The sequence below is a fragment of the Pempheris klunzingeri genome, chromosome 9 (assembly GCF_042242105.1).
Source record: "Pempheris klunzingeri isolate RE-2024b chromosome 9, fPemKlu1.hap1, whole genome shotgun sequence".
NCBI lineage: Eukaryota > Metazoa > Chordata > Actinopteri > Acropomatiformes > Pempheridae > Pempheris > Pempheris klunzingeri.
Window position 1 is genome coordinate 17,243,340 of NC_092020.1, and position 12,085 is coordinate 17,255,424.

The 12,085-nt window shown below is 40.9% G+C and overlaps 1 protein-coding gene across 1 annotated transcript in view; it reads right to left on the reverse strand.

Annotated features, from left to right (window-relative positions):
- The window catches only part of drp2 (dystrophin related protein 2), a 70,800-nt gene that overhangs the window by 23,179 nt on the left and 35,536 nt on the right, over positions 1-12,085 (reverse strand). The window contains exons 8-13 of the mRNA XM_070836899.1: positions 8,963-9,041; positions 6,770-6,830; positions 4,713-4,774; positions 4,087-4,161; positions 2,309-2,510; positions 16-101 (exon numbers count right to left, since the gene is read on the reverse strand). Of these exons, the coding sequence (XP_070693000.1) occupies positions 16-101; positions 2,309-2,510; positions 4,087-4,161; positions 4,713-4,774; positions 6,770-6,830; positions 8,963-9,041 (565 nt within the window). The remainder of the gene's footprint in view (positions 1-15; positions 102-2,308; positions 2,511-4,086; positions 4,162-4,712; positions 4,775-6,769; positions 6,831-8,962; positions 9,042-12,085) is intronic.

Below are 12,085 nucleotides of genomic sequence, written 5' to 3' on the forward strand. Positions count from 1 at the left end.
GAGCGTCACACTCACATTTGTACTTCTCTTGGACGTCCGCATTGCACAAGCTCACCAATCCCATCTTGAAGCTGAGGACACGCATTTTGCCGTTTCGAGCACTAGTAGAATGAAAGAGAAGGAGGGAAAAAAAAGAAGTTGCAGGGTGACATTTTCTGAAACAGCGAATGATCTCAAATCATGGTGTACTGTGTCATGGTATTATATTTATTCATTGGCTGAGCCCTGTTGGGAGGGACAAAGTGTGGAGGAATTACGTGGGTCAAAGAAGTAAAGTGCAGGTCAGTGCAATAGTGTGAAATTGTATTAGAGCACATACAGAGTACTTAAAGGCACAACAGGGGCTTGATAAAGTGTTCAGAAGAGCAATAATAAGCTCACATACACCAAAATGTCTCTTACAGACAAACACATGCATGCATACTGCAAAAAAGCATACATTTAAGAAACTCTCACATACACACATATCCAGCATTTTTGAGACTCAGAATTGGTATCAAAAGCTTGATAAATAGTCTGATCACTGGCCAATGGCATGGTCAGTGAGATGGCACTGTTGTGTTGTGACCTGAGCTTAAAGGGGTCATGTAAGCCTTTTTTCTGCTTGAAATAAAAAAGGGGGATGTGGGGAAGCTACTGTGGTAAGACTGGATTTGAGAGGCAAACACACCATCTCTGCTCACGTTGAGATTTCACAGCTCTGGCACCAGCAAAGCCTGGAAGAATTTATTGCCGAGATGAGCAGCATTGACAGAAATCACAGGCTTATCGAATTAACATTTGAATCATTAAGTGGGAAATCAAGAACATCACATTCATCAGAGAACATCAGATCAATGAAGTATAAAATTGAATCAAAGAGCGAGTTACATTTCCAGAGCTGGATGCTGCTTTGAATGTGTGGCACATTGTTTTTCTTTTTTAAATCGCTGATAGGTAAAACCACAAGGAAGAGAAATATTACTCTGGCAAAACCATTAGAGTTCGGTCTAGGGAATTAGAGTCACATGGAGAAAAATGAGAAGTGATAAGGAGAACATTAACGTCTTTTCCCCTTATTTGATTCAAAGCTGGTGTTGGTCACATTGGTTGGTCACAGGAGAGCACATGGGGACACCTGGCTGTCAGCACCTTTCACACACACTTTCTGCTTGGCGTCCCATGCCATCTTCAATATGCACCCCAGTGTTGCTCCTCAGGGGACATGTCACTCCCGCAAACCCTGCTAGTGTGACACATCTCTGGAGGACACACACACATCAACATACTGTATATGCACACATTCACCGCCTCAAACACAAATAAACATACACAATGAAATGGACACACAAACATACACACACCTCATTCAGATTCACTGCTGCTATTTATTGGAAAACAAAAGCAATTACTGAAATTTATGCAGAGGGTAAAGTCTCTGATTGTCTCTCATTAGCAGCCAGTAGTTAAATGGTACTGGTACAAATTTACAGTACTCGTGGAGTTATTCCTGTGTTTCTGTGTCTGTGCTTTCTCTTTAGAGATGGAACAAAATTGTCAAATAGGAGCATAGATAAAGTGAATGTTGTTGTAAAAGAGGATTTGTTTCTGCTGTGTCTCAGAAGGGATGATGGCCCTCTGCCAGGACATTGTTGTTGGAGCTTTAGCCTCGCTGTGGCTCTTTATAGGTGTCTGTAGAACAAGCCATTGAACCGATTACATCAATCTGTCGTCAGACAGTCCTAGAACCGTGAGGAACAGTTAAAGATTGTATAGTAACTGTTTAGGGGCATGGGATTACACATAGTCAGTCACTGTGTGTGATGCGTATTTACCTGAAGCTCCATTATTTTTCATGGTACCACTGATTCAAATGACCCAGTGTAATGTGAAAGGGTCTTTTACGAGTGCTAAACCCACTGACAATTACTGACTGCTAGAATAGCAGGTGAATTCCATTAAACTCAATGAAGTCCATGTAAAAGTGATTGGTGATAATAATGCAAGGATACAGATGTAGGAGGTAAATTAGTATATACTGGATATTGTACTATTGGAGCCTTGTTTTTGGCACTGATAAAAGTTCGTCCCACCTAATACCCGGTTTTGTGCTAAAGAAATCAACATTTTGACACAAAATGCTGTCTTATAAATAACTTTACTGATTTAATAATTATCTTAATGCTTCCACTGCCGTGATTGACCAATCAGAATCAAATATTCAACAACGGCATGTTTTTTATCTGTCTGTCTTAGATGACCTGAAGCAGCTTGTAACGCAAGTAGGTTTTCTTATCGAGATGGAAACATCCCACCCCAGCGTACATACCTGTCATAGACATTGAGCAACCAGTTGAGACACATATCAACGCAAAGTGGGATGTTGACCAGGATGGACCTCTCCTCCTCCAGCCTCTCGTACAGAGCCGTCAGGCCGTGGATCATCTCCACCACATCCATCACATGCTCCCCCTGCTGCAGCTCCTGCTCCCGAAACACCTCCACAAGGCTGCTCAGCGCCACTAAATCCACTAAAATCACACATTGATAGGTATTAAGGAACGCAGATACCTGGAAAAAAATCTCTAAGCAGTTGTGCACTCAACAGCGGAAATGGAAATTTTATTCCTTTATGTGCATTTTTAGAAAATGCTGGGATTCTTTTTTAATAGTAATCCTTTCATTGTGACCATGTAAATTTGTATATGGTTTGAGATAAAGTAAACAGATCATGAGTTTAAAAGCGCACACAGGCATGCATATACATGTGCTGGAGCCTTACCACCTCAGTCATACATAACATGACTGCACATTCACTTTTGAGCACAAACACACAGACACAGAGCAGCAGCATCATCCTCACCTCAGCCAACTGAGAGCACAAGCAACAGCAGTGCTTATTCACCCTTTTTGTCCACTTAAACCCTACCAGATGTTTCAAGAGCAGTGACAAAAATTTGATTTCACTCTTCTAAACTAATTTGATGGCCCATCCCTAGGAGTGGAGCTAAAAGGGTGTCTGCTGATGTCAGGTATAATTGGATAGCATGATAATGAGGTAGAACAGAGCAAGGAGATAACAGGAGTATTCTCAGGGTTGGGAGGGAATCACCTAAAAATGTATTTCTGATGGGCTCTTATACAGCACTGCGCAATCATTCACAAAGTGTGCTGAGAGAGAGAGTGAGAGTTCTACAGTTATCAAGGCACCCTGGCAATTAAATTCTGTAACGATATCAACCGTGGAGGAGGGTGAGATAAGAGAGCGACAAGAGAGGGAGAGTCACTGAAAGAGATTTTTCACACTGGTCTGAGTTTTTATTACAGCTACTCAGGACGTGGAAGAGAGACAAGGTGGCAGGAAGGTTACAAGAGGAGACATAGAAAAAAAGAGGGGGTGAACATGAATAAGGAAAATTGCTAAATTATCCACTTGGAGAGGCAAATATGGACTCATTTGGAGTCAGAGCACTGAAGGTGATGGAAGATGGATACAATTAAGGGGTCTAGAGCACAAAGAGAAAGAAAGAAAGGCCAGGTTCAAGGTAGTGAAAAACTGACAGAGCCGGACATTTGAGGCACAAAGACAACACAAAATGATCATGAAGAATCAGCAATAGTTAGAGAAATGGACAGAAAGTAGGATACAACAAGTCCTGTAACCCTGAGGGGCCACATATTCAAGCCTCAACCATGTGACAAAAACTAATCGGCTTCTTTTTTATAGGCCAAATGAACCAATTAATAGCTGTAATTACCTAGCATGCCAACGATCCAAGCTGTAATGAAAATGAGGAAAGAACCCGGTGGTTGAGTGGTTCTTGTGGCTCTAGAGTTTATCAATACTTATGATTTCTGCACTTTAAAGTCAATAGTAATGGAGAGTACAGGGACTAGTTTCAGCCACATATCTATGTGGTGTGTAGAGGAGTGTTGATTCCCTTGACGACTGAATAAAGAAATGTGCCACAGCTAATCGTTATATCTCATTCCCGAAAAGAGCTTGTCATAGTGGATTACTGATGGTGCAGGATAACAGTATATCACTTAACCAGTCATCGCAGCTTTGCAGACAGAGAATACAATAAAATGAAATGCCGTACGTACATCTCAGAGCCTTCTGAACTCGCCGCAGCTTCATAGCTGTTCTGTATGCTGAGAACTTGATGTTGTTCAGATCCGCTAATGGAGGGAGAGAGAGGGAGATAGAAAGAGATTAGAGTAAATGAAAAGATGAGAGAAAACAAACCCATCCCGTACCACTCCACCCTGCCATCGAGGAATTAGACATCACTATCTCTCCTCATGTTTATCACACCATTGCAGAAGTCATTAGTAGTATACTGCATTGCAAATGTTATCTGTGTATGAGTCTGTGCAAATGCATGTGTGTGTTTAGCCAGGCATGAGTATGCGACAGTGTGCTTATCTCCCCTACAAGCTCCTCATGTCAGATCAGATTAATGGTAGAACACATGATGTCGTTTAATCACAATTAATTAAAGAGTAAGAAAAAAGCAATCACAGCGCTGGCAAATTGGGCCTCATAAGTTAATGACAGTAGCGATGTAGTCCCTACGGTGTCTGGAATACAGGGCCCTTAATGAGCTGTGTGACAGGGCCTTCAAAGTAGAAGCAGGGTGGCGCCATGCTGCAAGTGCTACTGCTGCCCAGTGGGGGTCCTGGGTGAATGAGCACAACTCGGAGGGTGCTGTAATTGTCTCCTTACTCACCCAGAGCCTGGTACAGTTCTGTCATCTTTGGATGGTCCCAGCAAGTTGTCTGGGCTTGATGGCTGGGAAAAGACAGAAAAATGAAACAAAAGCAGAGGAATTCATGAAGTGGGTAAGGAGTGGAGGTTCACATTTTCAGGAAGGAATGATCAAGGTAAAAATGGAGTATAAATGAGCTAAGGGAGCTGAGACAGGCAGGTGTGGCAGATGGTAAAAGAAGGGAGATCAGAGGGTAGTAAGTGAGAGCGAGGGAGGAAAATGAGAGGGCAGGACAGGGAAACCATTGTTTACAAGAGATTTGAGGCTTGTGAAGTGCAGACATATGTCAAACAAGATCACGGTTTCGGGTTAAGGCATCAAAGTTGCATACCACTCCTGCTCTTCCTGAGATACAGTATACTGCCAGTAACTTAAAAGGCTTCACTCGGAGACACTGCATGAAATCCCACACTGTACACACACATAATTTACAACATCTTTCTATCCCACTGCTAGGTCTATGGACACATTCAGAAAATGTACCATCAAAAAAAGATCCAATAGAAAAGGACAAGCAGAGCAAAATAAATGAGAAACACTGAGGCAGAAAGTCTGCCAGCACCCAAGGGCCGTTTAGGGCAGCGCTCATCGTTTCACCAGTGCGAGCACTCATTGATTGGTACCCAGTGAAGTGGTACTCTGATACTACTACCACCCTCATTTGTACAGTAATATAGCCCATAAAGAATTGACTAGCATAGTAAAACAAGACCCACGAGCTTCTGTTGCACATGATTAAGAAAATAAATACTCATAGTCAGTAGAGAAACAAAGAGTGCAAAACGCTTTCACAGTTACAAAACTGCAAATATAAAAATACCATCCTCTTGGCATAAACACACTCTCACCCACCCACCCACACACACACACACACACACACACACACACACACACACCCACACCCACACACACACACACACACACACAAACACACACACACACTTCATTGATAAAACCAGCAGCACTCTAAAGGTGAAATGGTATTGATGAGGTAAATAGACAAACAGATGAGTGCTCAGGCAAATAGGGCTCACAGGAGCTCAATAGAGTTCCTCTCTGAATCATTTAGTATTTATCTGCTTTCTGACGGTAACTCTGTACAAATGTTTGGGCAACGGAGAAATCTTTGAAAATGTGAGGCAAGCTGTGCTTAAGGCAAGCACAATGAAGGGTTGTTCGACTCTGCTGTTGAATTTGCTTGTATGAATGACATATTAACTCACAAAGACAGATGAATGAGTTTCCCTACCCATCCTTGTTGTCAGAAGGAAAACAATCCAACCCTCTACCCTAAAATAATTCAAAGATTCTTTGTGTTGCAGTAGATGGTATTTTAAGAGATATGGTACAATGGAAAACAAGAGTTGTCTGAATTTGGGCTGGATTTTGCAGTTAGAGATGTCATTTAACTGATGTGAAAATATGAAGTTAGTGGCTTTCTTCCAAATCTCTGAATTGCTGCTTACATCTCTTTTTAGGGAGAGTGAAATATGTCAGGTGCTTTGCTTGATAATGTCCATTTTCCTGAATGAAAAAATAACTAAGGCAGTCAAAAGTGGGGAGGGGGTAATTATCAATAGATGTTATGAAATGTGTCAAACGTTGGATGAGCGTTTCTATGGAAGCCCAGTACAATTGTTATATGATGCTTTGACCCAGCATTAGGCCTTGCAGTAGGTATCAGGCTGTGCCATCATAAATCTGCTGAGCCCCCTGACAGATAACACTAGGCCAAGGCCAAGCGTAAGAATACTGCCAGCCAGTCACAGAAATAGTTTAAAATAATGCTACAAACGGCCTGTTTCCTACAGAGGTAGCCGTGGAAACCAAATAAATTTAGGTCAATCTTCACCACAATGGGAAAAAACTGTAACCAATGTGCTCCACAGACTACAGAAGTCATACCTATTTGTCACAATAATAATATCCCCACTTAATCCAGCCTGCTAGCATGAAATGAAAAAAGTACATACTATACATTCCCACAATGCAGACACTGACCCTGAAGTTGCACTTACTTGATGTAGTAGGGCACTTTGTTCGGGGAGATGGCACGCTCCCATGGTATCTGCACTGAACCTGCGCAAACAAACAGAAACCAAATCAATTTCAAAATAGGCATGTCACGCATGAAAAGCCATTGTGCAAAATGTCTCTGACAGCATGTCCAGACAGCGTGTCCATTCAGACCCTCTTAACAGAGCTACCCTGGTGTACAGCGGGTGCAGTAAAGCCAAAGAGACAAGTCTATTGTGCAGGCTTTCCACAGAGTACTGGTTTGTTTGGCACGGCCTAATAGAATACGGGGGTAGAGGAGTAGGTGAGACAGGGTGATTGTAGCGTTTTAACCGGCCTCCAAACTGAACCACAGGGGGTTCAGCAGAAGATCAAACCAGCCAGACTGCAGACAGAGGAAGCAGGGGCAGACAATATACACCAACACACAGATACAGAGGCATACATACACACACACACACAATGTCATCGTCCATTATTGTACTAGAACACAGTACAATGTAGGCTTCAATGTTGTTGCTCTGCATATGTGAAAAATACACTTACAAATCCACTAGTGGAAATAGTACTTAAATCCTTTACTTTAGTATAAGTACCAATACAACAATGTAAGAATACTCCATTACAAGTAAAGATCCTTCAACCAACATCTTACTTAATCCTCTATTTATTTTATTTATTTAGAAGTTGTAAACATAATGTCAGAGAAGCCTCGTGCTACAAGAGGCTGCCTGGTGGGCTGTGGGAAAGAGCCAGGCCGCCCAGAGGACACCCGGAGCTCACAGAGCAAGTCCAGAGCACAGTCTGGGACTCTGGGGCATGCATGGATTTGCCATATGGCAACAAATTAATTTTGCCATTTCATAAAAAATCTATGACATCTAAACTGATTTCAATGATGAAAATTAAAAATGAACTTATCCCAGACACTTTTTGTTTTCTTGAAGGAATTTTGTCAAAATATTGAGGAGTAAATCAACTTTGGAACCCTCAGATCATTTTTCATCATGTTTTTCTTAAAACTAAACAGTAAAACGTGGATTTTATATTTCTGCCTTTTAGTAAAACTGAGATAAAGTAAACGTTATCATGTGGAAACACCATGCAGCAGAGGGTTAAGTAAATCAGCATTATCAGCAAAACTTTACTTCAAGTTTAAGTATTCATTATGCGGGAAAATGTATGGCTTACATTATCATATACTACTGATGCATCAGTGCAAGGTATTATTGCAGCTAGTTGCAGGTGGAGATAATTTTGACTACTTTACATACAGTTTGGGAGTTTAGTCCAGTTGTTACAAACCTGGTATAAACTTTGACAATGTATTGTTTTATTGTATTTTATGAGATAATCCAGTTTATAAATGATAAATCTTAGTCTGAAAAGTGACCAGTAATACATACTGTCACATACATGTATAATGGAGTGAAAAGTGTAATATTTCCCTTCAAAACATATCACCACGGCACAAATCGGTCTACCTATGTAGCTTCATATGCACCATACCATATGCATTATGTGCTATATCAAACAACATAGTGAAATACAGGCGTGTTGGTACTGCACAAATGAACGCAAACCCAGATGTTTCTGCAGGGTGCAGTGGGCTGAGCTGGCACTGGAGTGGTGCTATATAAGCCCCAGTGTGGCATCTCTGAGCCAGCGTGACAGCAGTAAAACTGGATGAGGTTGGTGAGGACACCCCAGACACACAAGCACACTCCACTTTAGCTCCACTCTCACACAGAGAGCCCAGCAACACACAGCTTTTCCATTTCTTCATCAGTTTAAACTAGGCAAAGTAAATCACATTTTCAAACCCCCATGCTAACTCTCTGTAGCCTTTGAAGAGCAGCAGGTAAAAGAAGAGACAGAATTCACAAATATGTATCTCTGCTCAAATGAGAGCGATGACTGTTATGATGAGCATCGCTGGGGATGCTTATCGCAACAGTGTGCTGGAACTGATAAAGACAGACGAACAAAGCCTGCCAGCTCCACCTCTAACCCAAATACACACACAAACATGTAAACACACACAGGGAGCATTTTATAACCTCATCACAACAAAACTGTAATACACATAACCTTATTTTCATTCCCCCACACTCTGAGACAGTGCCTTGGCACAGCGTGGCACAGACTGGTGCGACTTGAGGTAACAACTTCAAATAGCCGAAGAGGACTCTTACTGGAAAGGAAGTGCTGCGATCCGGGGCCAAAGTCTCTATGTGCATCCTGGAGCTGCTTCAGCCGCTCCTCTATGGAACCCTGAGGATGCACATGCACACGCAGAATTAAATCAAAGGAAATCGTGCTGTTCATCCCTCTTCACCACAAATCCCCAAAATAGAAATGCACGTACACAAACCACCTGCTTCGCCTCCATTAGTTAACTGCAGAATATTAATGATGTCTTTTTTTCTCTGCTGCCCCTCTTGAAGGACTTTGAAAGCCTTTGAAGAGCAGCAGGTAGGAAATGAAGACAGAGATTACAAAATAATATATTTTGTTGAAACGAGGACAAGGGATCCTGGTTGCAATGTCAGTGTGGAAACGAGCTGGAGGAAAAGAAGATGAAATGAGAGAGATGCAAAGCCTCGCATGTGTTGCGTCAATGGCCATGGAGACTGAGTTGACAAAATTAAGTTTGCCATTGCCTTTGTAAAAGCATTTCGCATCAGTTATGTTTCCCACCAAATGGGATTTAGTCTCTCTAATCCCGGTTTACTTGAAATGTATCGGATTTGGCACATGAATCGTTGTCAGCTGGATGTTTGAAAAGCGTCCTCAAACAATAGGAGGTAAATCCACTCGCAATGAGGTAGAGAGACAGATAAAGAGAGAAAGAGACAGGAGAGAACCTGAAGGGCCTTTAAACTTCAAAGAAAAGCACAGGCAATGAGTCATAATGTGTAAAGTTAGATATATTACGTTAGTATTTCTCAGTATACACACACCATTGCTCCTTTGCTAAGAAAAAAAACAAACAATATAATCTGGACCGTGATTTAAATTGGTTTGGACTAATATAGAGCATTGTCAATGTGCCGTGGAGACGTTACTGCCAACTGTGCGCTGTTGTACAATCTATTTGTTGTACGGGCAATTTAGGCTGCCATAAGGAAGACAAATGACTAAATTATCCATGATCGACAAATATTAGCAAATCAAATTTGGAAATACATTTTCACTCATAGCAGCCAAAATCAACAGGCCACAGGATATTGGTAGGATTTAGCATTTATCATTTTAATTAAGAGAGAAATTGGACACAGAAATGGAGACAAAGAAATGGGTTTCTCCATTCTGCTTGCTTTCACAATTAAAGAAATCAAGATGCCAGGTCAGTGCATCTTATTGCACTGAAATTAATGAATGTGGACGAGTAGATATCGACTGGAAAGCAAGCAGGGCAGCCCTAAGGAGGTTGAAACATATAGAAAAGTTTTTTTTTCTTTAAACCATTTGCAACACCTGTCTCTCTATATGTTATTAGGGTTCTACTGATATCACACAAACTCGAGGAAAACATCCAAGATCTGGGAGATGAATATCTAATAGTGACTAAGGATACTGAAAGCCTTTTAAACAATGTCGATCACCAGGGGGGGTTAGATGCTCTCACTTCTTTCCTGAATGTAAGACTAGAGGACACACTAAGTACTATAGCACACCATGCACGAATAACTGAACAGAAACTGTCATATAAAAGAATTTCTTCATGAAGACTCTTTACCTCTGACACAAAAGACAGTGAGGAACAAGATGAGTCCCAATTTCTGCTCTTTCTATGTGGCTCCTCCCCACCAATCTTTCCCTAAAATACACAAGACTGTGCCAACAATTTGTAGAGGATATCTCCTTGACAGTTCAGCCTTCAGTAAGTGTATCATTGCAATTTTATGCACACTGAAATGCTTTTAATGACAATTTAACCTTTAATACACATTGTGACCTATATGAAAGAAAAACACTTTAATTGCAACACAAGGAAGGTAGGATGACATATGCAAAAAAAAAATTGCTTTTCAGCCAGTAAGGCTGCATCTGTAGGATATTAAGTACGTCACTGCTTTTCAAGCAAAGAGCACTTTTTCATGATCAGTTTTTTTCAAAATAGTATCCTGAAAATGGATCAACACGGCTAAAAAATATATATATGAGATCCTTACACAGCAGGAGGGCCTTTTAACAATATACAAGCTGTGTCCCGAAGTCATACTGGAAACTAATTCGATACAGTATGTACTACATACTATTCATCATAGCAGGAAATGATACAGTAAGTGTGATGTCCTACGATCTGTTGTTTTGACTTCCAAGATTTTTGGAGCTTTTTCACCATCACCCACAATTTATTTTATTTTTTTAGCTGTCAGCTGCTTCTCCACTTCCTTTGTGCATTGCATAGTGTGCATCGACAGCAAAATCGACCATAGCGAGAATGTTTTATTACGTTTTTTGAACACTGTACATACTCAAAACTTTTAAACACTTAAGAAACTTAGTATGGATTTGGGCTTACATAAACACACATACACTACTCACAAAAAGTTAGGGATATTCGGCTTTCAGGTGAAATTTCTAAATGCCTAAAATGCATTCTAACCTTTCCAGGTGAACTTAATGTGACCTTCTCTAAACCTTTGAATGCGCATGTCCAACTGTTCAGTGTTTCAGTACTTTTTGCACAAGTTGCTGTTCTCTAACAAGGTGATTAACAGCAAAATTCACAACAGGTTTGATCCATGAATCGACCAATACATTTCCTGCTTCAGTTAGAATTGGTATTTAAACAGTCCTCCTCATCATGCTGTTCACATTCTGACATCACGAGACCAAGACGACACCTAACAATTGATCAGCAGCACCTCGCCATTGCGAGGCTTCAAACAGGAAGTCCTCAGATGGAAGTTTTCACTGAGCTTAGAGGGTCACAGAGTGTCATCAGGAGGTTGTAACAGAGATACAGAGTGACTGGAAGAGTCACAGAAAGGAGAGGAGTGGACGTCCTTTGGCCACATCCCAATTTATTGAGACACTGAAAATTTTTTTGTTGTGGTATACCTACCACTGTTGTTAGCTTTTCTTTCAATAAATTGTTTAAGATGAATAAAATTACCATTGCATGCTTCTACTTAAATGCCCTACTTTCATGATATAATATCACTGTAGCATTCACTTTTTACATTTTCCATATATTTCACCTGAAAGTCGAATATCCCTAACTTTTTGTGAGTAGTGTATGTATAGACACACAGTGCATTAGAACTCATTAGCAACAACAATTAGAACAACAAGTTCTAATCTTC